The sequence below is a fragment of the Eurytemora carolleeae genome, unplaced genomic scaffold, assembly GCF_000591075.1.
Source record: "Eurytemora carolleeae unplaced genomic scaffold, Eaff_2.0 scaffold645, whole genome shotgun sequence".
NCBI lineage: Eukaryota > Metazoa > Arthropoda > Copepoda > Calanoida > Temoridae > Eurytemora > Eurytemora carolleeae.
This window is the reverse complement of record NW_019396538.1, coordinates 94,763-116,863: the sequence shown is the minus strand read 5'-3', so window position 1 is coordinate 116,863 and position 22,101 is coordinate 94,763. Positions and strand designations below refer to the sequence as shown.

At 31.8% G+C, this 22,101-nt stretch overlaps 2 protein-coding genes across 9 annotated transcripts; both read left to right on the top strand.

Moving 5' to 3' along the window:
- The first annotated feature begins 920 nt into the window (after positions 1-920).
- Positions 921-8,077, top strand: LOC111705105 (probable cytochrome P450 6a13). Its single transcript, XM_023477547.1, has 4 exons — positions 921-941; positions 4,260-4,368; positions 4,815-6,323; positions 8,027-8,077. The coding sequence occupies exons 2-4, from the start codon at positions 4,261-4,263 to the stop codon at positions 8,075-8,077; spliced, it is 1,668 nt and encodes a 555-aa protein (XP_023333315.1). The 5' UTR covers positions 921-941; position 4,260.
- A 1,392-nt stretch (positions 8,078-9,469) lies between these two features.
- LOC111705113 (uncharacterized) lies at positions 9,470-20,629 on the top strand. Of its 8 annotated transcripts, XM_023477563.1 has the most exons (17): positions 9,470-9,612; positions 10,183-10,257; positions 11,511-11,740; positions 12,979-13,013; positions 13,238-13,307; positions 13,381-13,449; positions 14,482-14,535; positions 14,598-14,668; positions 15,576-15,635; positions 16,156-16,222; positions 16,358-16,417; positions 17,016-17,078; positions 17,651-17,713; positions 17,767-18,363; positions 18,555-18,611; positions 19,733-20,096; positions 20,193-20,629. In XM_023477563.1, the coding sequence occupies exons 2-17, from the start codon at positions 10,212-10,214 to the stop codon at positions 20,309-20,311; spliced, it is 2,025 nt and encodes a 674-aa protein (XP_023333331.1). In that variant the 5' UTR covers positions 9,470-9,612; positions 10,183-10,211; the 3' UTR covers positions 20,312-20,629. The 8 variants fall into 8 exon arrangements, with proteins under 8 accessions (XP_023333331.1, XP_023333330.1, XP_023333329.1 ...); XM_023477557.1 differs by having other exon boundaries at positions 9,473-9,612; positions 13,241-13,307; positions 19,733-20,629; XM_023477556.1 differs by having other exon boundaries at positions 9,473-9,612; positions 19,733-20,629.
- Positions 20,630-22,101: the final 1,472 nt, after the last annotated feature.

The window sequence follows — 22,101 nt, the reverse complement described above, 5'->3', positions numbered from 1 at the left end:
AGAGCAGAGGTGAGTATATAATATCATTCAGAGCAGAGGTGAGTATATAATATCATTCACAGCAGAGGTGAGTATATAATAGCATTCAGAGCAGAGGTGAGTATATAATAGCATTTAGAGCAAATCATTCAGATATTACAAACAGTGGTCATCGATTATTTTTATTTATAATATTTTTGATTTTTGTTTTTTTTAAATAATTTTCGCTGGCTTTTATTTTCGAACATTTCTGGAAAATATGAAAATGTCGTCTTCATTATCAAAAATCCTCGAAACAAGAATAAATGTTTTCAAAAGTAACTCTCAGATCATGAAAAATACAAAATATTATTAAATATCAACTATTTACGAATGCGTCGAAAAATAATCGATGACTATTGTTTGTAATATCTGAATGATTTGTTTGGAATTAAATTGATTTGTTTACGAACGATTCGAGTTGAATGTTGTATGGACACTACGTTCTTCGGTATTAGTCGTTTTTAACAACTTTCTCCTTATAGACGCAACAGATAGAAGTAATATTAGTAGCAATCAAAAGCGCTTATTTTTCGCCGCAAGCCTATACCCCCTTTCATTTTTTGCGAACACTCCCTTTAAGTTAAATTTGATATTGTTCTTTGAACGTTATTTGGCTTATTGAGACGAAGAAAATAAAATTTAAGGGGGAAGGGAGGAGAATTGTTAAAAAAAGGAAGTTTAACTTTTTATGAAAATCGGAATTAATATTAACTGCAGTTAACTACTCCTGGGAAGAAGAGAGGTGCCTAAAAGGTAAAATGTAATTTCGCGGCTTTAAGTAAAATATGTGCGAAATCTTTCAGTTTAATGTTGTGCGCGCTCAGTGATCGCTAATCAGTATCCACAGTTCAATGTTCTCCAGGTTATGGTGTACACACTGATCAGTGATCAGTATACGCTGCATTAAATGTATACTCCAGGTCATTGTGAACATTTGTTTTATATGTTTTTGTTACGTGAAAGTGTGGGGGGAGGATGTTTTTAAAAACTTAATTCAACTAGATTTTTAAATTTTACATTCTTCCCTATTCGTAAAAAAAATCTTCAAATAAAATTTAAATATTTGTTTTAATGACTCAATGCATCAATTGTGATCAGTGTTCAGTCGTGAAGGTTTAAAACGGCGACACAGCTAAAACCTAGTCAGTTCCTTGTAAACCTTTCAATATATAGCTTTTGCAGGTTACAAATATCATTATGAAAAAGCCATCCTAAAGGGAGTGACCGCCAATGTATGGTGGTCGAACTGAGATTGCAGTATTGTTGAGAAATTTTTTAGGACTCATTTGAGACATATGAAACGTACTTTGAAGATCTATAATTTCCGAGTTTGATGTTTAAAATCATCAATTTGGGTGGGTACGTTTTGAGAATTGGTTTTTATTAAATTATGAAATGATGACGACAAAAAATGTAGTAAACATTCTATAGTAAACTAATAGGATGTTTAGGAACATATTTCTTAAAAGAAATTTGTCAATAAATCATTGTTAGAATCAATTATTTCGTTTTCATCATTAAATTGAATTTCTTATTCTTTACGAATTTGATCACAGATTTCTACAAATTCTTTAAATAATGTCTTTTCAATAAAAATTTCAGAAAATCTTTGTGAACAATGAGCAAAGAGAATAGAATATATATTAGAGAGGAATTTAAACAATCCCTCGGTATGAATTTTGTCAGTCCCTTTCAGCCTGAAAGGGAGTTCAAAGTGTACAATCCGCGAAATTTTTTGTGAAAATCCGCGAATTATTTTTGTTTTGTTTTACGATGTACACAAAGAGAACATGTTCACAATTAATCTAGGAGATGGGCGCGAAGCGCCCTCTAAGGCTAGAAAGAAGGATTTCTAGTCTATATATAAATTTGGCTTGTCTGTTTGTCTGTTTGTATCCAATAAACGTCAAAACGGCTGAACCGATCGGGCCCAAATTTTTTGTGGGACATCGCGTTTACCCAGGGAAGGTTTATGAATGATAAAAATTTTAAAAAAATGTGTTTTAAAGGTTTTTAATTTTGTAAAAAAAATTAAATTCTTGAAAAACCGCGAATTTTTTTCTTCTTTGTTTTTAAATGTAAACAAAAAGAACATGTTCACAATTTAAATAAAAGATGGGCGCTAAGCGCCCTAAAACCCTAGTTCATATAAATGTTCACAAATTATATGCAGTGCATCACTCTAATACAGTATGATCCCTGAGCTGAAAACTTTAGAATAGTGGATATCAGGATTAATGCTTAATCAACTCTTTTTCTTAATCTCCAGATTAAATATTGCTTGTTCTCCTCATGAACTTAATCTCCAGATTAATTAACAGATCGGGATTAAGGATATCCCATTCTAAAGTTTTCAGCTCTGGACGTATATCTATTCCAATTTCTTTGTTTTATAAAGTTGTTAAATAACTTTAAACGTGAATTAAAATCATTATTTATTAAACATTAAAATGTAAAAATCGACGTTTGTAAAGCGAATACCTACAGGATTGTTAATCTTTTTTGCTGCAGACTCTTGTGTATACTTCAATTAATATCTTGTTTTAAATTATTTTTTTAGGCTCTTAGGGCGCATCTTCTATTTTAATTGTGAACATTTCCTCTTTGTATGTCATTGTAAAACAAAAACAAACAAAAAGTAATAAGAGTTTTACAATAAATATTTTCCTCAAAATTTGGATGATTTTCTTAGATCAATGCAGAACACATACTGGCTGTCCCAAAAAGTAAAACAATTAGAAGACGACTCTAGCAAGGGGATTCTAGGATTAAGCCAGGAAGGGGGAGGGGGGGAATAATATTTTTTTCACTCCTCCCCCCCCCTCCTTGTCAGGGATTTAGAAAATGATGATATCTCCCCCATTGTTACTCAGATATCAAGCTAGGTTGAAGAACCAGTAAAGAAAAAAATTTCAGATTTGAAAATATCAAAATATTTTTTTTCAAATCCTATCACATAGCAAAAAAATTCAACACTTCCAAACTTCCCTTCAAGATTTATGCAATACTTCCTTTGGTCAAAGGCAATTTAGATAGATATTTTGTCTGCAGTTTTGCAATATTTTTTCTTTTCCTTTGAGCTATTACAAATAGCCATAAATTATTTTTACTTCAAGAAAATGGCATCAAAAAGAAAAATGCCGTTAAAAGCTACAAAAAAAGCCATTCCAGACTAAAAGCTTCACGCTCACCCATACGTCTTTAATCGAGAAACTAAAATGTGTAATAAGTTATTAATTTCGACCTTTTCTAAGGTTTTCTTGTCCAAAAAAATGCCCCCCCCCCTAGAAAATTCCAAGCTACCTGCGTGCTAAAACAAAAGTATTATCTTTATATAGCTAGACATTTTTTTATTTAAGTGTTCCACAGGGAAAATGTTTTTAATCCATTCTTATAATAGAATTTAAGTATCTTATTATTCTACATATAGAAGCTTCCTGCAATTTTCGAAGGTTGTTTCCCCCCTTTCCGCCTGCCCCTTAGCTGTCTAATAGCCTTTATACTTGTTAACAAGGCTTGATTTAGAAAAAAATCAAATAATTTTCAAGAAAACATTTCTATAAAATGATGTTCTGCAGAGCCCAAAAGGTCATATTGCACAAATGTTTGAAGTACACCTGTTCCTAAACAACTAATTAGCTTATTATAGAATTTTTGTGACATTTTTTTCGTTGTTCTTCAATAATTTTAAAAAACCGATTCTCGAAACGTAACCACCCATGTTGATGAGTTTGTACGTCGACTTTGCGCTCAAACTCAGTAATTATAGACCTTTAAACGTTTCATATGTCTCAAATGAATTTCTCTACAATACTTCAATCTCAGTTCAACCACCATACTTTGCCGGTCAATCCCTTTATTGTTAACTTGGTATTGACGACTTTTGAGTTCGAATTACAAGTATACAAGTAAACAAAGAGAAACTATTAATGGATAGCTATTCTTTGTTTCCCTGTTTATGTGTCTCCATGATGTTTGAAGGCTTGGTAGAAATTAAAAATTGAAATCAAAATTTGCCTTCATATAATATATATACGACGAAGACTGCATATTCTCTTCTTTTTTGATATTAGTGAACAAACGGGCAAAACAAAAATTCAAAAAAGAAGTTGTTGTGTTAAACTAAAATTACTTCTGTTTCATGGAATACTAGAACATGATTTGTAAGAAATTGCATTTAAAGTTTACTAAAATCAGATTGAAAGGCTATTGGACGAATTTAAAAACTAGTTTTCTAGGATGCTGTTTGAGATAGGGCTACTGGTGCTAACTAGTGTTCTGTACATTTACTATGAAGTCACAAAGCAGTATGGATTTTTCAAGGATCTCGGAGTTCCATTTTTAAAGGTAATAAAATTAAGTATTCATAAATTTTGATCTTAAAGAAAATGGAGTTCAGGATAAATAGAAAAGTTAAAATGTTTGCATCTGACATCATCTATTTATTTATAGGATACTAGGCTTTAAGGGCGCTTCGCGCCCATTTTCTACTTGAACTTTTAATTGTGGCTTAATGTGTAAGCATCTTTTCTTTGTACAATATGAAAGAAATTTTGCGGATTTTATAAAAAATTAAAAATTAACAAATTTTTGAAATTTTGATCATTCATAAACCTTACTTGTGGTCACCTGAGACTCCACAAAAAATTTGGATACGATCGGTTCAGCCGTTTTGACGTTTATTGGATACCAACAAACAAACAGACAATGACAGTATATATATGAAAATAAAAAATACGTTAAAAAATAAATTTTGATCTTGTCAATTCTTTTCAACTGACTTTATTTTTCAGCCCTCCTTTCCTTTTGGGAGTGAAAATGGAAAGAAAATGTTTTTGGGCAAAATTGCTCTTCAAAACACTGATGTTGAGGCGGTTAAAGAGTTTCCAAAGGAGAAAGTATTTGGCTATTTCCTTATAGGTCAGCCAGTTTTTGTCATCAATGATGAAGAACTAGCAAAGAAGGTACTTATCAAAGATTTTGAATACTTCACCGATCGTAGAACTTTTGACACAGCTGATCCTATTGCCAATGCCTTTCTCACAAATCTCACTGGAATGGAGTGGAAGCAAATGAGATCTATGCTCAGTGGAGTATTTACCAGTGGGAAACTCAAACTAATGGCCAAGCATATGGATAAAGTTGGAAAAAACTTTGAAAAATATGTGGCATCAAAAGCCAAAACTGGAGAGGAGATAGATATGAAAGTAGTTGGTGGTCTCATGACTTTAGATTCCATTGCCTCTGCAGGTTTTGGAATTGAGGTTGATTCCTTCAAAGAGCCAGAGAACACTTTTAGAATTATGGCCTTGACACTTGTTGGAGCTCCGGGCTATCGTTCTCCTCTTGACATCATAAAATTTTTTTTTTTTGCAATTTTACCGAAGGTTGGAAAGTTTTTAAAAATCTCTTTTTTGAAACCTCAGGCAGTCAACTTCTTTTCTAATATCCTAAGAAATGCCTACAAAAGAAGAATGGCAACTGGGGAGAAGCGCAATGATATAATAGATGTTATCGTTGAAGAACTCCGATCTACAAAGACAAAGAAGCCACAAACTTTTGAAAGTGATTTTGAGAAAGATGCTGCTCTAGACACATCAGGTCTGAAAGATATAAGAGAAACTGGGTTAGATGAAGAAATACTACTGATATCCAATGCTCTGTTGTTCTTTTTTGCTGGATTTGAAACTACATCTTCTGGAATTTCAATTATTTGTCACAAGCTTGCTCTTTACCCGGAGCTGCAAGACAAGGTATTTCAAGAGATTTCTGAAATTCTTGGGGAAAGTGAAGATGTCAGCTTTGAACAACTTCAGGAAATGAAATATTTAGATATGTTTATATCCGAATGCTTTCGTGTTACAACCTTGTTGTCAGCTCTGGAACGTAAATGTGTCAAAGACTACTTGATCCCAAATACCGATATCATCATACCAAAGGGGCGCTTTGTCAAAATATACACCAATGACATAAGTGTACGCGAGGCCAACTTCAAAAATCCAAATGACTTTGATCCAGAAAACTTTGCTCCTGAGAACAATCCCAATAAGTTTGGAATGATGATTTTTGGCCAAGGTCCACGGAATTGTATTGGAATGCGTTATGCTCTCCTGACGATCAAGATAACAATGGTCTATCTGCTCAGGAATCACAGAGTAGTAAGATCTGGAAAAACTACAGATGTTCTTGAGGTTGACCCAGCTAACTTTAATCTTTTCAAGAACGGAGTTTTCATGNCCCCCCCCCCCCCATCAGCAGGAATAGGGTTAAAAATGTCGATCACAGAGATCTGTGATGTCGATGTTATTACTAAAAGATGCACCTGGTTTCGACATTTTCCAAGATGTTTTATGTATGAACATACTTTTTTTTGGCTCAAATCAGGGGCGTACGAGGGTGGGCCGAGCCCCCCTCTACCCGTGCCCCCTCTGAGGGGGGGGCTCTGTTAATATTGCATCTTCCTTGTGGTTGATGTACAAAATTTCTTGCGGAATCTTGCTGCACAAGCAATTTGAAGGAAGTTTCAAAAATGTTACAGTCTTCAACATTGATATTTGTCTACAGTTTTATAAATAATTTATTCAAATTATCAGCAGAACAGAAAGAAAACCATAAAGTTTAAATATTTATGAGATTGCTTAATGACTTATTAATGGATGGTTAATGATGGATTGATTAATAATTAATGTTTCATTAATGTTTAATTAAGGAATTATTGGTTAAATTATGGCACCGGTTTTCTTTACTACAAAACTAATTATTTTTTACTTTATAGATATTGCAAGAATTCCAGGGTTTCAGGGGGCAAATGACTCATTACAAAACAGACCACTGTCATTTATGTAAAAAGGCAATATTAATATTTAATCATAGTTCTTGTGTTAACAACATTTATTGATTAATTGATTCTAATTTGATCAATTATTTAAATAACTGATTTTAATTTAATCGATTATTTTAGTTTGATTGATTATTTAAATAATGGATTTTTATTTGATTGATTATTTTAAAAAATAATTTTAATTTGATTGCTTAGTTGAATAATGGATTTTAATTTGATTAGTTGAATAATTGATTTTAATTTGATTGATTATTTTAATTACGGATTTTAATTTGATTAGTTAAATAATTGATCTTAATTTGATAAATTATTTGAATAATTGATTTTATTTTGATCAATTCTTTAGAAAATTAATTTTAATTTGATCGTTTGTTAAAATTGTCGATCTTCAGTCTCGTGAAAAGGAATATTGTGTTGTAAGTTCAGAAATTCGAGCAATTCTAATTCTAAATTTCCCAGGCGTACTGTGTAAATTCAATAAATTAATAAGAAATTATATTTTTGCTAAATGTGGAAGTCTGCTGTTTTACTGTCGGTTAATAAAACAAAGGTTTGACGCTGATATGCGTATATAGCGCTAGATTGCGTCAAGGGTTACCATTGAAAATAATAAAAGTAAAGAAATGAAAGATTGCGTAAACTCATCTTATTCTCAACCATATGGTTTACCTTCATTCCTGTACTTATACAGGATACAGGATACAGGATACAGGATACTCCTGAACAAGTTCCTGTGTACGCCCCTGCTATAAATTTATAATCTCTGTTTGTTTTGTCCGAGCAGTATAAACCCCTCGACTTATTTGCCTCAATATTGATTGATTAACCTCGGTAGAACCACGTCACTTAATTTAGAAATTCTTAGTTGAGTGGTTAAATTTCAGGAATAAAATTTAAAATCCTGGCAAAGCTGGGTTCCCATGCTAGTTAAAAATAAAGAAAACTTGAAACTTAAACTAAAATCTCTACATCCATATTTATCTATTGTTTAAACATATGTGACACCATATATGTTAAGTATGGTTTTTATTTATTATACAATGATGAAGCTTAAACTTCCCATCTGCTTCTCTTCTTGTCATAATTACCGTGTATCAAACCTAACACAGCCCGGGGCCCAGGAACAACCCTTAAACACTCTTAGAATCATATCTTTAATTCAAGTTGCTCATGGCCCTGGAACTACCCTCTATCCAGCTTATTCCAGGGTCCTGAAACTACTCTGTATCCAATTTACTCCAAGGTTTTGAAACTACTTTGTATCCTTCTTACTCCAGGACCATGAAACTACTCTGAATTCATCATACTCCAAGGCCTGAAACTATTCTGTGTTTGCCTTACTCCAGGGTCAGGCAACTATAACTCTGTGTCCAATTTACTCCAAGGTTTTGAAACTACTCTGTATTCATCTTACTTCATCAGGACTATGTAACTTTTTGTGTCCATCTTACTCCAGGGCCCTGAAACTACCCTCTATCCAGCTTATTCCAGGGTCCTGAAACTACTCTGCATCCAATTTACTCCAAGGTTTTGAAACTACTTTGTATCCATCTTACTCCATCAGGACTATGTAACTCTTTGTCTCCATCTTACTCCAGTACCCTAAAACTACTCTGTATTCATCTTACTCCAGGACCCTAAAACTACTCTGTATTCATCCTACTCCAGGACCCTAAAACTACTCTGTATTCATCTTACTCCAGGGTCCTGAAACTACCCTGTATTCATCTTACTCCAGGGTCTTGGAACTACTTTGCGTCAAACTTACTTCGAACTCCACGGGTCTTGTATTTTCTCTGTATTCAGTATCTGTATCCCTGGAATTATTTGTATCCATCTGACTCCAGAATCTTGGAACTATTTTGTATCAAACTTATGTGGCGGCTATGAAAGTCGTCTTTCCTAGGAAGAACCTTTCGCGGCAGGGAGAAGAATAGGGGAGTTTTCTCAAACTTACTCCGATTTCCACGGGTTTTTGTATTTTCTCTGTATCCAGCATCTGTATCCCTGGAATTATTTGTATCCATCTGACTCCAGGATCTTGGAACTATTTTGTATCAAACTTACTCCGATTTCCACGGGTTTTGTATTTTCTCTGTATCCAGTATCTGTATTCTGGAATTATTTGTATCCATCTGACTCCAGGATCTTGGAACTATTTTGTATCAAACTTACTCCGATTTCCACGGGTTTTGTATTTTCTCTGTATTCAGTATCTGTATTCTGGAATTATTTGTATCTATCTTACTGGGGTTCTTAACATTACTCTATACAACATAAAATCCGGGGTCCTCAAAAAATAACTTTATCTTACTCCAAAGTCAAAACCTGCTCGGATTTACAATTTATTCAATTTACTCCGGGGTTCGGAGCTGGAACTATTCTTTATTAAAACTTTGGGATCCATGCATACTTGGTTACTCTGGGGCTCTGGAACTTCTTCGTCTTACAACAAAGAAAGGATTGAAAAATCTTCTTTAATCTTTAAATGAGAGCCAATTTGTGTCAAGTTTGTTCTTTAAGCCCATTTTTTTTGCACAAATGTTTTTCCAGAGTCCATTGTGGTTAAAAGGTATGGGATCCAACTAACTGGTCCAGGGCCCTATAGCATGGTTTCTTGCATTATGTAATGATGAAATAAGTATAATTGTTTGTCAGTGTCAAACCACCGCTCGTCAGTGAAACATATGGCTCTACAACGAGACAAAAATATGCGTCCTTAAAGATTGAAACTTTTAAACTTTTACCAGGTACTTTTACCAGGTACTTTTACCAGGTACTTTTACCAGGTACTTTTACCAGGTACTTTTACCAGGTACTTTTACCAGGTACTTTTCAGAAAAAAAAAACATTTTTAAAAAACAGTTTTACAAATTCAATTTTTAGCGTTTAAAATTTTCATTGATAACTGCTGGCAAAAATACAATAAATCTAAATACGAATACTTTATTCAGTTTGTGCGTATTTAAGCCTCAAAAACGTCAAAAAAGGATCAACAATTGTGCCCATTTAGGGTCTACGGCGCCTTCAAAGTAATATTTTTCCACTGGAATTCTACAAATTTCCAAAAGCAACCATGAAAATATAAGAAAACTAAAATCAGAATTTTATCGAACCAAAGTGTGCTAAGAAAGACTTTCGCGAAAACTATTTAGTTCTTTTAAAACTGTTTTGTATTAAATCTTATTAAACAATTTGACATTTATAAATGATCATGTTTCCAATTTTGTTTTTCATTGAAGAATATAATTTATTATATCCTTTCCCTGATTATATACAGCCAACTTTGCAGGAATATTAATTTAAAGAATTGAATTTAGAAAACGTGCTGGGAACTTCAATCTAGAAAATGAAGATTTTAGAAGCTTTATCATTTGGTTTGGTAGTGCTTTCAGGTAAAGGAATTAAGTCTTTGTCACAAACTATGATTTTCTTCTCTCTATATCTTAGAAATCCAATGCCGTATACCTTAGATATTTCAAACTATGAAAAAATTTAAGTTTGACATATCAAAGGTTTACACCATCAGGTGGAACAAATATAGGTATTAGAAAATCAGAGTTTGTTACAAAGACTCAATTCCTTTTTGGGGAATTTAAAATAAATTTTTTCTCGAAAGCTTTGCAATATTTTAATGTTCTTTTCACATGAGGTTAATTTTTGAACAGTAAGAACCAGAAAACTGTGGAATAGGAAGACGACATTGGAAGCAATATTTAAAGTGTATTGATGTTGTTCACAGTGAGTAGTTTTTACTAAAAACAATTGTAAAGTGAAAAGGTCTGAACACAATGCACAGTTGTTGTGTTTAGTGTTCATTTGACTATCTAAAATTGAGTCTGCATAGTCGTCATTATGCAGTTCCAGAGTTTTATGGTTCTCACTGTATTTACAATTGACATATTTTCAAGTTTTCAGAAATCATCTAGATTTTTGTCCTCCTGAAAATTTAAGAATTTTTTTTTATTATTTCAGAAAAAGAATTAATTAAAAAGAATTAGTTAAAAAGAACAAATGTTTTTGCATCATCTTATTGTTTTCTTCAATTTCGAGAGAATTTCTATTTTAAATCTTAATTATTCATATGTTTTTTTACTAATTCATTTGATTGGAATAAATTTAAAAGTTTACCCATAACCTGAAACTCTATTTATCTGAAGGATAAGTTGCATTTTAGGTCGTTGATATCGGATTTAATAGGTTTTCTAAATGATTTTAAAAAGAAATCAACAAGTTAAAAGGTTATACAGGGAACCATCAGTTAATAAAAAAGGGTCATCTCCGAAGTCTCATCCTTTGTGGGTAACTCTATAGAATATCCTTTGTGTTCTCCTTTGGAACAGTTTTTAGTTTATGTCCTTCTTACTTTTCAGTTTAAACTCACAAAATTCTAAACCTCGTTGCATTCAGGATAAACCAAGGTTATATATTAAGGTTAGATACTATTGACGCTCCAATGTACGGGAAATGTCGTCTTCATATCAATGGTCAATCAAAATCCTTTGTTTTTCCGCTTTTTACAGCTGATTTTTAGCAGTGTATTTAACCTTAATAAGCATTTTTAAATAAAAATCTCAAACAACATGATAAAAAGCTATATAACGGGAAAATAATATTGATTAAAATAATATAATATTGATTATTTCAGTGATTCTCTCTGGTGTCGACAGTATTAAAATAGCTCCTCCTAATCCACCACAACACCCCTGCCATAGTATCAGATGCGCCCCTGGCCATTCATGTACTCTGACTCGGCGCCCCTGTCTTCCATTCATGAGGTGTGGAGAAGTTCCCTCCTGTATACCTACATCCAACATTCAGAGAAGAAAAGACGACCCTTCCAGTTTTCAGGCATATTGGCATTCCAAACAAAGCAAAGTGGTCGGCGTTTATAACTATACAAAAAAAGGCGATTTTCTACTTTTTTAAAATTAAAACTATACAAGGAAACAAAGAGAATATGTTAATTCAAGATTCTCTTTGTTTCCATGTTTATGTGTATCAATGCTGTTTGAAAGATTTGTAGAAACCAAAATCTGAATTGAAAGTCGTCTTCATTGAATTAATATTTACGACGACAAATGTTAAAAGAAATCCAAGGCAGAAATCGAAATATCACGGCCACTAGTCTTTTCTGGTAAATCAAAATGCAGAGTTACTTTTTAGAAAAATCGGATTCATTCTTAAAAGTATCATGAGGGCAAATTTTAGAATTAAGTTGATACCATCGAGCTTAATTTCGTTCGATGGGTTGGTCATTCAGAAGAAACGTTTCCTTACAATATATTGAATAACCCCGACGAAACATGTAAAACTTTAGGCTCTTTTTTAGAAATTATATACCACCCCGGACTAACCAGAGTGAGAGGCATTCGGTTTCTTCTATTTGAAATCATACGCGTTTTGATCTATAATTCAACAATCTTTAAACTTACGGACTTTTTTGTTTTATACTTTTCATTCAATATGTTTATGCCGACAAAAGTAGAATAGAAAAAAGGAAAAAAAATCATGTTTATTGGGTCAAATTTTGATTGAAAGTCACAGCTTTCTGGAATATTGACAGAACAGTTAAATCCACGTGACCCAGGACAAACGCTTCATTGTTATCAATTGAATCATGAAGATTGTTCTCTATAATACTGCACTCTCAGTTCAACTACGTTACTTAGCCAGTCTCTCCCGGCATGTTTTATTGATAACGTTGTAAATCGTTATTTCTAATGAAAACTTAAAGTCTAATTAAGCATCAATAATCTTTTTCTTATTCAAATTTAAAATACTAGACTTCCAGGGCGCTTAGCACCAATTTTATATTTTAACTTTTAATTGTTACTGTTTTATCGACTTTTTCGTGGATTTTGACAAATTTGAATGTATTTCAGGCAATTTTTTTTCAATTTTAACCATCCATAAACCTGGGGTCATGTGAGGTCCCACACAAATTTGAGTCCGAACGGTTCAGCCGTATAGACGTTTATCGGTTACAAACAGACAATTGAGTGGTCTATATTTTTTATATGTAGATTGTGAAAAAAACCTCTGTTAGTACTGAGTACTGTTCTTAAGCCTTACAAATTATAATTTATTGTTCTTAAATGCAATGACAAAATTAGACAAATGTTCATACAGCCTCTAATTCTGCAGTCAGGTAATTTTATTGTAAATCACTATATTTTAATGTTACATTAATCTTCCGAGTAATTTACTTTACAATAGGCTAACCCCTGGCGTAAACCAAACAGATTTAATAATTTTCTTGATGCTTGATTCCAATTCAATATGAACAAGTCTGATGTTCGTATAGTATACAATTAAAAACACATTTGTTTTTCTAAAATATTTTTACAAAAATGTCTCATTCCCATGTTTTAGCAGTATAGATAGACCGGAGAAGAACATTAAAGTTCTGGTTAAAGGTCTCTCTACACCAACTATAGTTCAGGTAGTAATAACAATAATAATAATAATAAAAATAATAATAAAAACAATATAACCGTGATAGGGTTAATGTTTAGAAACCATTTGTTGAGAAATCTGGGATGAAACCTATAAACCCAACAACAGTCCTGATAGATAGAGAACAGGTTGCAGTTTATTAGGTTTCGCAGAATTTTTATAAATTAGAGACATCTGATAAGGAAAAAGGGACTGATGGCGGAAATTATTTGTCAACGATTTCCTGTCAACGTTTCTCTAATTCACTTCTGTATGCCGAGTCCATTAGCGCCTGATCCAAACAGGGTTCAGTCATGTGTTTGTTGTATATTCTGAATCAATAGAAATAGTATGGTGGTAACATCTATCTTTCCATTTATCTCATTATCTAATTAGAGACATGAATCCTTTAATCGGCGCTATCAGTAAATGGAAATATTTACTTCTATTGAAACTATAGTGGATAAAGACCGACGCCGGAGATATTCTTATATTTCTAGCTAAAAATTGAGTGCCGGAAAATTCGAGTAACAGAATCCACATTTGCACTGAAACAAAGGTTTAAAGGGAACGGTTATGAATCTGATATGAAAATATGAATGGAGGGAGGGAGGGTGACTAGAAATTATGTATACAGTCCCTTTATGACATTTCAACTGGATTTAAGATTTTTATAGAAATATCACCCCGGACTAACCAGAGTGAGCAGCATTCGGTTTCTTCTATTTGAAATCAAGCGTGTTTTGGTTTATAATTCAACAACCTTTTACCTTACGGATTTTTTTACTTTATACTTTTTCATTCAAAATGCATATGGCGAAAAAAAAATATTTACAAAACCGTGAAATTTACGTGATATACGCAAGATTTTATAATCCAAACCTTTTGGGCATACAAGTTTGATATTGGTTGATCTATAATTTGAATCTTTATTTTTCGATATGTATATATTTTCAATTTGTAGTTCAAAGAACTAATTATTACTCACAAATCATTTTATCTTTGCATAACACTTGAAATTTCAAAACTAAATTTGATCGAACAGAATCAAAATATAAAGCATCAAAAGTTGACGACATCAGGTTGCAAAGATATAATATAATAAAATCTATAACTTATTATTGTTAACAATTAAATTATTAAATAATAGTTTCAAATGTATTTAAAGTTTTATGTTTTAGGCAAGACAAGACCCTCTCGTCTTCCTGTCTACCAAGGAGTTAATTGCTAAAAAGGTTTTCAGAAAAATAAAAATAATAATGAATAAAAGTTGAAAAATAATTATTATTTTATGAAGATGGATTCAGACCGTGATGTTGACCAGAATATGAAACAAGACAGAATTCTATCTCTCTTCCATACTTTAAGGGACTAAATACAAATAAATCTGGAATGATACAATCAGAACAAGAAAACTGTGGAATAGGAAGACGACATTATAACAATACTTAAGTGTACTTAATGATTTTATAAAGCAAGTGTTTTGCTTATGAATTATCAAATCACTTATTCTGTAAAATGTTTACACTGTACAATTGTTATGTCTAATGTGTATTGTCTAAAAGTCGTCTTCCTGTTCTGGAGTTTTCTGGTTCTCACTGGTTTTAATTATCTTTCAAAGTTAAAGCTGAACAATTTTCGTTCGAACAAATAAATTTTTCATTGTCTTTTGTTCACTCACATCAAAAAGATGTCTGAAAGTACAATAGAGATTTTTTTTTGTCGTTGTTAAGCATGCAATATTGTTAGGCTTTTAATTAGCTCCACAATGCTCGCAAATATTTCTCATTGTGGAACACTTTTATTTCCAAATTTAATTGCAATTAACTCAGTTGCAATTAAATGAATCACAATCATTTAGTTGCAATCAAATCAGTTGCAAATTGCAATTAGCAACAATTGGAACCCATACCCCTGTGCAATCATGATACTCAATTGCAATCAAAATCACTTGGAACCAAAGCTTGGTTGCATTCAACTATTGTCCTTGCAGGCAGAAGAGTAAAGGCAAAGTAAAAAAAAATTTCTGAAATATTTTGGCAGAGAAATTTTTAACACTACTTATTTGTAGGCAAATTTTTGTATTTCATGAAAATATCGAAAAATTTTGCGGCGCTTTTTGAAATAAAAAAATCGAAGCATTGCTTGACAATGAAAGATGCAAGTTAACTCAATGTTTGATTAGATTTTGACCTTGTATAATATACAATGGAAATGTAAGGTATTCTCTTCTTAGATGAAAAACTATATTTGTAAAAATGAAGCAAAAACGTAGGCATGCGAAACCATTCTTCAGAGTTTTAGGACCGGGACTCAAACAGAAACTGGGAACTAGGTATGCAAGCGTTTTTAACAGTCAAGGTTCTTTGAAATAAAAAAAAATTGCACACATTTTAAAATATGCCTTAAAATTTGTATTGTGCTTTTAAGAGGCAAATAAAATGGACCACTCCTAGATGTTCCTCCAACCATGGAGTTAGATCGATTAATACTTGATTTTCATCAATATTACCAAAATAAAGTGGAAACTTTTTTTAAAGAGCTCAAAAATTACAAGAATTTGTTTGTGATTCTAAATTTGGAAAAATGGGGTTTTATTATCTTCAAAGAGGTGAACAATCCCTTTAAGTTTCCAAATCAACGAATTTGAGTTGTGTCATAAACTCCAATTTTCTAATCCCTATATCTTTGCAGCCAGATGGTGTACACCTGTGAGATTAAAAACTTAGATGATTTGATCTAACAGAATTCATAGTTTGAAATATCTCAGGTCTACGCCATTTGGTTGCAAAGATAAAGGAATTAGAAAATCAAGAGTTTGTGGCAAAGATTTTTAATTCCTTTATAATTTTCAGAAGAACTGATATTGACCCGGAGTTTATGACAAGTGAGGGATTAAAACAACCTCAGCCCAACATACAGGAACCATACTCATCTCTAGATAATAGAAATAATATTTTTTCTTATTCTTTTATCACATTTGTTAATTTATAAAACGGCAAGAAATGACGTAGATTATGAATGTGTATTGAGTATGTACAATGTACATGTGTACAGGACGAATATGGAACTTTGGCACGAAAGCAGGAAACCATTCTTGATATTTCACAGAACAAGGTCCGCTCAAACTTTTATTTTTTACAAGATTTTTAACAACAAAATGATTATCTAAAAGCTAACTACAAAGAATATTCAAAATTTGTATCAGAACTATTTTTGTAGCTTTGTTACCGTATGTAATACAATGTTCACTAAATATTCCTATTTTTAGAAATTTTTCCTTTTGAACAGTTTTTTAAAACTTTTTCTTCCAAGGGACTTTAGCTGGTGTGATTTTTTTTTTAATTTGGTAACGGCTTTGATAAACTGTTAATCGTTTTTTTTATGGAAATTTAGGAGTTTTGGCAAACCGTTAACACCGTTAAAACTACAATTTCTGAACAGCTAATGCCGTTAATTGCAAAAAAATAAACCGTTAGAGGCAGAATATCTTCCTTTAACGCCGTTAATAAAATTGAGATTGTTAACTAACGGTAACTTTTAAAAAACGAAACGGACGTTCCTACCTTTAAAAGTAACGGCTACCTGAAATTTTTTCTAGACTTGAAAGGCGACCGTTATAAATTGGGGATTGCCATGTGTTTGCATGGAAGGTCACTTGAAATACGCGTACAGTCTCTTTATACATATTCCTTGTTTGAACGATATTGCATAGAATAGGGAAGCCGAATATAAAGAAGCAATGAAGGTTCTTCTAAACCAAGCGGAAACTAATAAAGTAAAGTATAAAGGGGCTGAACCCTTATTAATAAAGGAATAAAGCCACAAATTCTTTTTTATTAATATGTACATCCTTGCAACCCAATGTTGCAGACCTTAGATATTTTAAACTATGAATTCAATTATATTAATTAAATAATCTAATCTAATGGTGAAATATCAAAATCTTACACCATCAGTTTGCAAAGATATTAGGATTAGAAAATTTGAGTTCTTGACAAAAGCTTATTATTTAATATTATTATTATTATTATTTTTATTTTTATTTCATCTATCTAATCATTGAATGATTTGGCTGTTGATTTTGAATGCTTGAAAAACGAAGTCTTTTATTTTGAGAATATCGCATCTTTTTAGATTAGCATACGCAGTGCTTTTTATATAACGTATTAGAGCAGATAAAAACATAATAAGAGTGTCCTGAATTGACAAACATAAAGCAAATTAGTATTTTAATAGTTTGAACATTTTAAATGCCTCACTCTCAGTCCGAATTTTTTTTATTTTATTATTTTTAAAAACTCAATTTTCCTAATTTTGATATTTAGACATTGTATTTTCCTGTTCTAGGTTGTTCTCAAGTATGATGGCTTTGAACCAAAAGAAAAAGAAAAAACGAAAGAAAAAGTAAAGGTATAAAGAAATAATTTTCTTTCGAAAATCAGAAAAACAAGTAGATTTTTTAGAAAGCTTTGTTGAACGTTGGATCAGGGGCTCCTCACAGTTTACAAGAATACTTGGATAACAAATATTCAAAATATCCAAAAAGATCTTCGCCACTCGTCCTTTCAGGACAAAAGTCCAAAAATAGGTTGGATACCTTCCTTCCGTTCAAACCCAACCAATTTAACCATCAACCAAGACCAAATGTTCCTAAGTACCCTGGTCCAAAAGTAAATAAATATTTAATAAAACCAATTAAACAAAATATTCATTTGAATGAAGTTGCAGCAAATGCAAACGTACTTTCTTCGTTAAATTTTGGCATTCCATCCGTCCCATCTCCAGGTTATAGACAATCAGGTCTAGCTCTAGGTGCAAAACTATCCGTCCCATCTCCAGGTTCTAAACTATCAGTCCTAGCTCCAGGTGCAAAACCATCCATCCTAGCCCCAGGTTTATCCGTCCTATCTCCAGGTGCAAAACCATCCATCCTAGCCCCAGGTTCTAGACTATCCGTCCTTGCTCCAGGTTCTAAACATCGTACTGGAGATAAAACCTCTCTTCATCTCGGCGCAGAATCAAGGGAAGGATTAGATCTAGAAAACAGGGTCATGTCAAAGGTATCTTACAATTTTGAATATTTAAAAAAATCCAATTTCAGAATTTAACATTTATAAACTTCAGCAAAAGATTTTTGGACAAATGTTCTATACCCGAAAGACAAACAATTTTTTGGCAGATTTTTAATACTGACCCGACACTAAACAACTTTTTCCCTTTCCATGTCACATATTTTTTTTTAAATTTTCAGCCTGATTTTCCTCTTCTCAACATGAAGATTATCGAAGGGGAACTAGGAAAGATTAAGGTAAGTAAGTTTTAGAATTAGTTCTTTAGCAGTATTTGTGTTAAAAGCATCATTTATCATTATTATAAAGAAGAAACATAATAGATTCAAGTTAAATCAGCAGTTTTTCAGCTTGATCTATAAAAAAAGCAATAAAGATAGATTAGTTCTTCTGCTTTATTTGTATCAAAAGCATCATTAATCATAATTATAAAGAAGGAACTATAATTGTATAGAATAGAGATAAATCAGTAGTTCTTCAGCTCTGTTTGTATTAAAAGTATTATTTATCATTATTATAAAGAAGGAACTAGAATAGTATAAAATAGAGATAAACCAGTAGTTCTTTATAGCTCTATTTGTGTTAAAAGCATCATTTATCATTATTATAAAGAAGAAACATAACAGATTCAAGTTAAATCAGCAGTTTTTTTTAGCTTTATTTGTAAAAAAGCAATAATTATCATCTATAGAGAGGGAACTAGAATATTATAAAGATAGATTAGTATAGTTCTTCTGCTCTATTTGTATTAAAAGCATCATTAATCATTATTATAAAGAAGGAACTAGAATAGCATAGAATAGAGATAAATCATTAGTTCTTCAGCTCTAATTGTATTAAGAGCATCATTTATCATTATTATACGAAGGAACTATAATAGTTATAATAGTATAGAATAGAGATAAATCAGTAGTTCTTCAGCTTTATTTGTATTAAAAGCATCATTTATCATTATTATACGAAGGAACTATAATAGTTATAATAGTATAGAATAGAGATAAATTAGTAGTTCTTCAGCTTTATTTGTATTAAAAGCATCATTTATCATTATTATAAAGAAGGATCTAGAATCAAGGGAGTAAAATTATCAGTTCTTTTTTCTTTGTATTAAAATCACTAGAAGCAGCTTCTTCCATCACAAGAGAAGGATAAAAGAAGCTTTTTATTATCAGTATGAAAAATCCCACTGAGCATTTAATGTTTCATGGAGAAGAAAAAATTGAATCATTATAGATCGGTGTATTTAAAAAGTTTAAGGTTGTCATCCAGGTCTTATACTTTCTCTGGGTAATTCTGATTAATCAACTATGATGTTTTGATTCTAAGGAAAACAAAAAATGAATGATTTTATATTTTCTAGGTGGCAAACCTCTCCCATACTCTGAGAGAAATGTGGATGGACTTAAAACAGAATCAGAAAATATTACAGAAGATGCCTCAACAAGAAATCCGACAGACACAGCAGCACTCTGACCAGCCTAAAAAGATGACAGAGCTCGATCACATTTCTGAAACCCCAATCACAAAATCAAACTTTTTTGATCTCAATAAATCTTCTGAAGTAGTAAATGCAGATGAGAATGAAGAATCTAAAACTGCCGATGAATGGTGGAAGAATAATGAAATATGGCCGAAAAGAGTATTAGCTGTTCAAACCAATGCTGTCGGGAAAAGAAATACAGCTGATAAAGACGTAGATGGAAATGTAAACAATAGTCAAAAACGTTTTGGACTTGCCAATTCAAATCCTTCTGGCGCTGGAAACTTCGAAACTGTAAGACACGAAGAAAACGAACAAGAAAATAATGTGGATGGAAAAGTTCTGGAACATTCTTTACCAGAAATTTACAAAATGGACGACACAAGATATGTTCCAAAGAAGCATAGAATATCCTTAGAAGAATTTGATGACCTAAGAAAGTTTGTGGATTCAGAATAAAAATTCCGACTGCAACAAAATAAAAAACCTTTTAACTATTGAATGAATAATGAAAATTTTCTTTTTCTAGATTTTGCTCTTAAATCACATTTGTTTCTTGCCATGAGTAAAACTGTTTTAACTCTAGTTCTTATTAAAGATGTTGTTTTTTAAGAAATACTAGCTGAAAGGCCCGGCATTGCACTTAAAATTTTTTTTTTGTTGAAAAAATCGTTTTTTAGCCTATATCACCCCCAGGCTGCCCATGAGTGTCCACAAAAAATGTCTGCCCATTCGGTCCAGCCGTTTGGCCGGCCAGAGGGAACATGTATATGAATGTTTTATTATATAGATAAACCACACTCAGTGGATTCTAAAATGAGAAGAAAAAAATCTTTCCTGTTTTTGCACAAATTTAATTTCATATTTTCAATTTGCTCAATCTTAATGTGCTATGAATCTCCGATTGTTAAAAAAAAATTTTTTTATAAAAATGACTAATTCTTGATTGTAGTAACAAAAATAAATTTATAGTTATTGATAAATATATTTCCATTTAACAAAAATTATCTTTAATTTACCTTGATGTGTTTAATGCTTCAATGTATGAATTTAAAACTGAATAAACATGTAAACAAACAAATAAAAACTAAAAAAAAATTTAAAACTTGCGGCCCATAAACTTTCTCTTCAAATATTATTTTCTTTTAAAACTGCGAAAATATTTACATTATTGTATATTTTTTCCTCATGTATTTGCATAAAAAAAAACTGAAAAACAACAGTAAAAAAAACAGTAAAAAAAACTTAATAAGTATAATTCTTCGTCAATTGTTACGGATGCATATTTTCTCTTCTTCCAGTCACTACCCGTCTATATATCTGTATTTTCTCTTCTTCCAGTCACTACCCGTCTATATATCTGTATTTTCTTTCTTTGGTCAGTGTTATGTGGCAGAAAATGAGAAATTTATACAATTTTAAAAAATAAGTCTTTCAGTCCAGAATAATTTTTTAATCTCTTTTTTTCAGATGGAGAATGTGAAGAAAATTTGTCTACCAATGAAGAATTAAATTCCCAACTAAACATTCAGAAAAAGTGTCAATGATCTTAACCATAGGCTGAGTTGAAATCTTTGATTTTCTGAACTCTTGCTGAAACCAAGTGTTAAGTTACGTTACTTACCAACACATATTTGATCAACGGAATTCGAGTCAAATTGGGACTTAAATATCTGACAGAAATCAAAGACCGTGTGACTGACTTCAGTGAATTTTTCATGTAATTCTTTTTATTTTATTTTTTAGATATGCCAATTTTGAATAAGTGGTTGATATGCCAAGATTTTTCCCTCTCTTAGAGGTGGTTTAGAGTTAGGAAACGTAGAAGTCATATTTTATTTATTCATGTTTATCAGTTTTTAGTTCCTAGCAGTTTAGAAAAAGGGGTCGATAAATTTAAATACAAATATATGACGCCCGATGTTGGCGTCAAACTATTGAAAATTCATAAATGGCAAATTAATAAAAACAAAGAATGTTGTAATACTGCGAGACCTGAATGCATTGTAATTCTAATTGTGTTCTTTTTCTTTTAGTAGTGAAATATTGCCCAGGATTTGGCAACTGACTCATTTTTATTCTATACCAATGTTAGAACTTTTTTTAAAAAGTAATATCAGCTGCAATTCAGCGAAAATTCTTACATAATGTATGATTGTATCCCTTGAAACCTTCTCCCTGTCTGATTGTATCCCTGAAAACCTTCTCCTTGTTTGATTGTATCCCTGAAAACCTTCTCCCTGTCTGAT

Excerpts from the sequence above, each read along its gene's own strand:
- LOC111705113 (XM_023477556.1), top strand. The coding sequence starts at position 10,212 with ATGAAGATTTTAGAAGCTTTATCATTTGGTTTGGTAGTGCTTTCAG. Across the intron at positions 13,014-13,237 it reads GCCTCTAATTCTGCAGTCAG|CAGTATAGATAGACCGGAGA; the intron begins GTAATTTTATTG and ends CCCATGTTTTAG. Across the intron at positions 14,669-15,575 it reads TCTCTCTTCCATACTTTAAG|GCATGCGAAACCATTCTTCA; the intron begins GGACTAAATACA and ends GCAAAAACGTAG.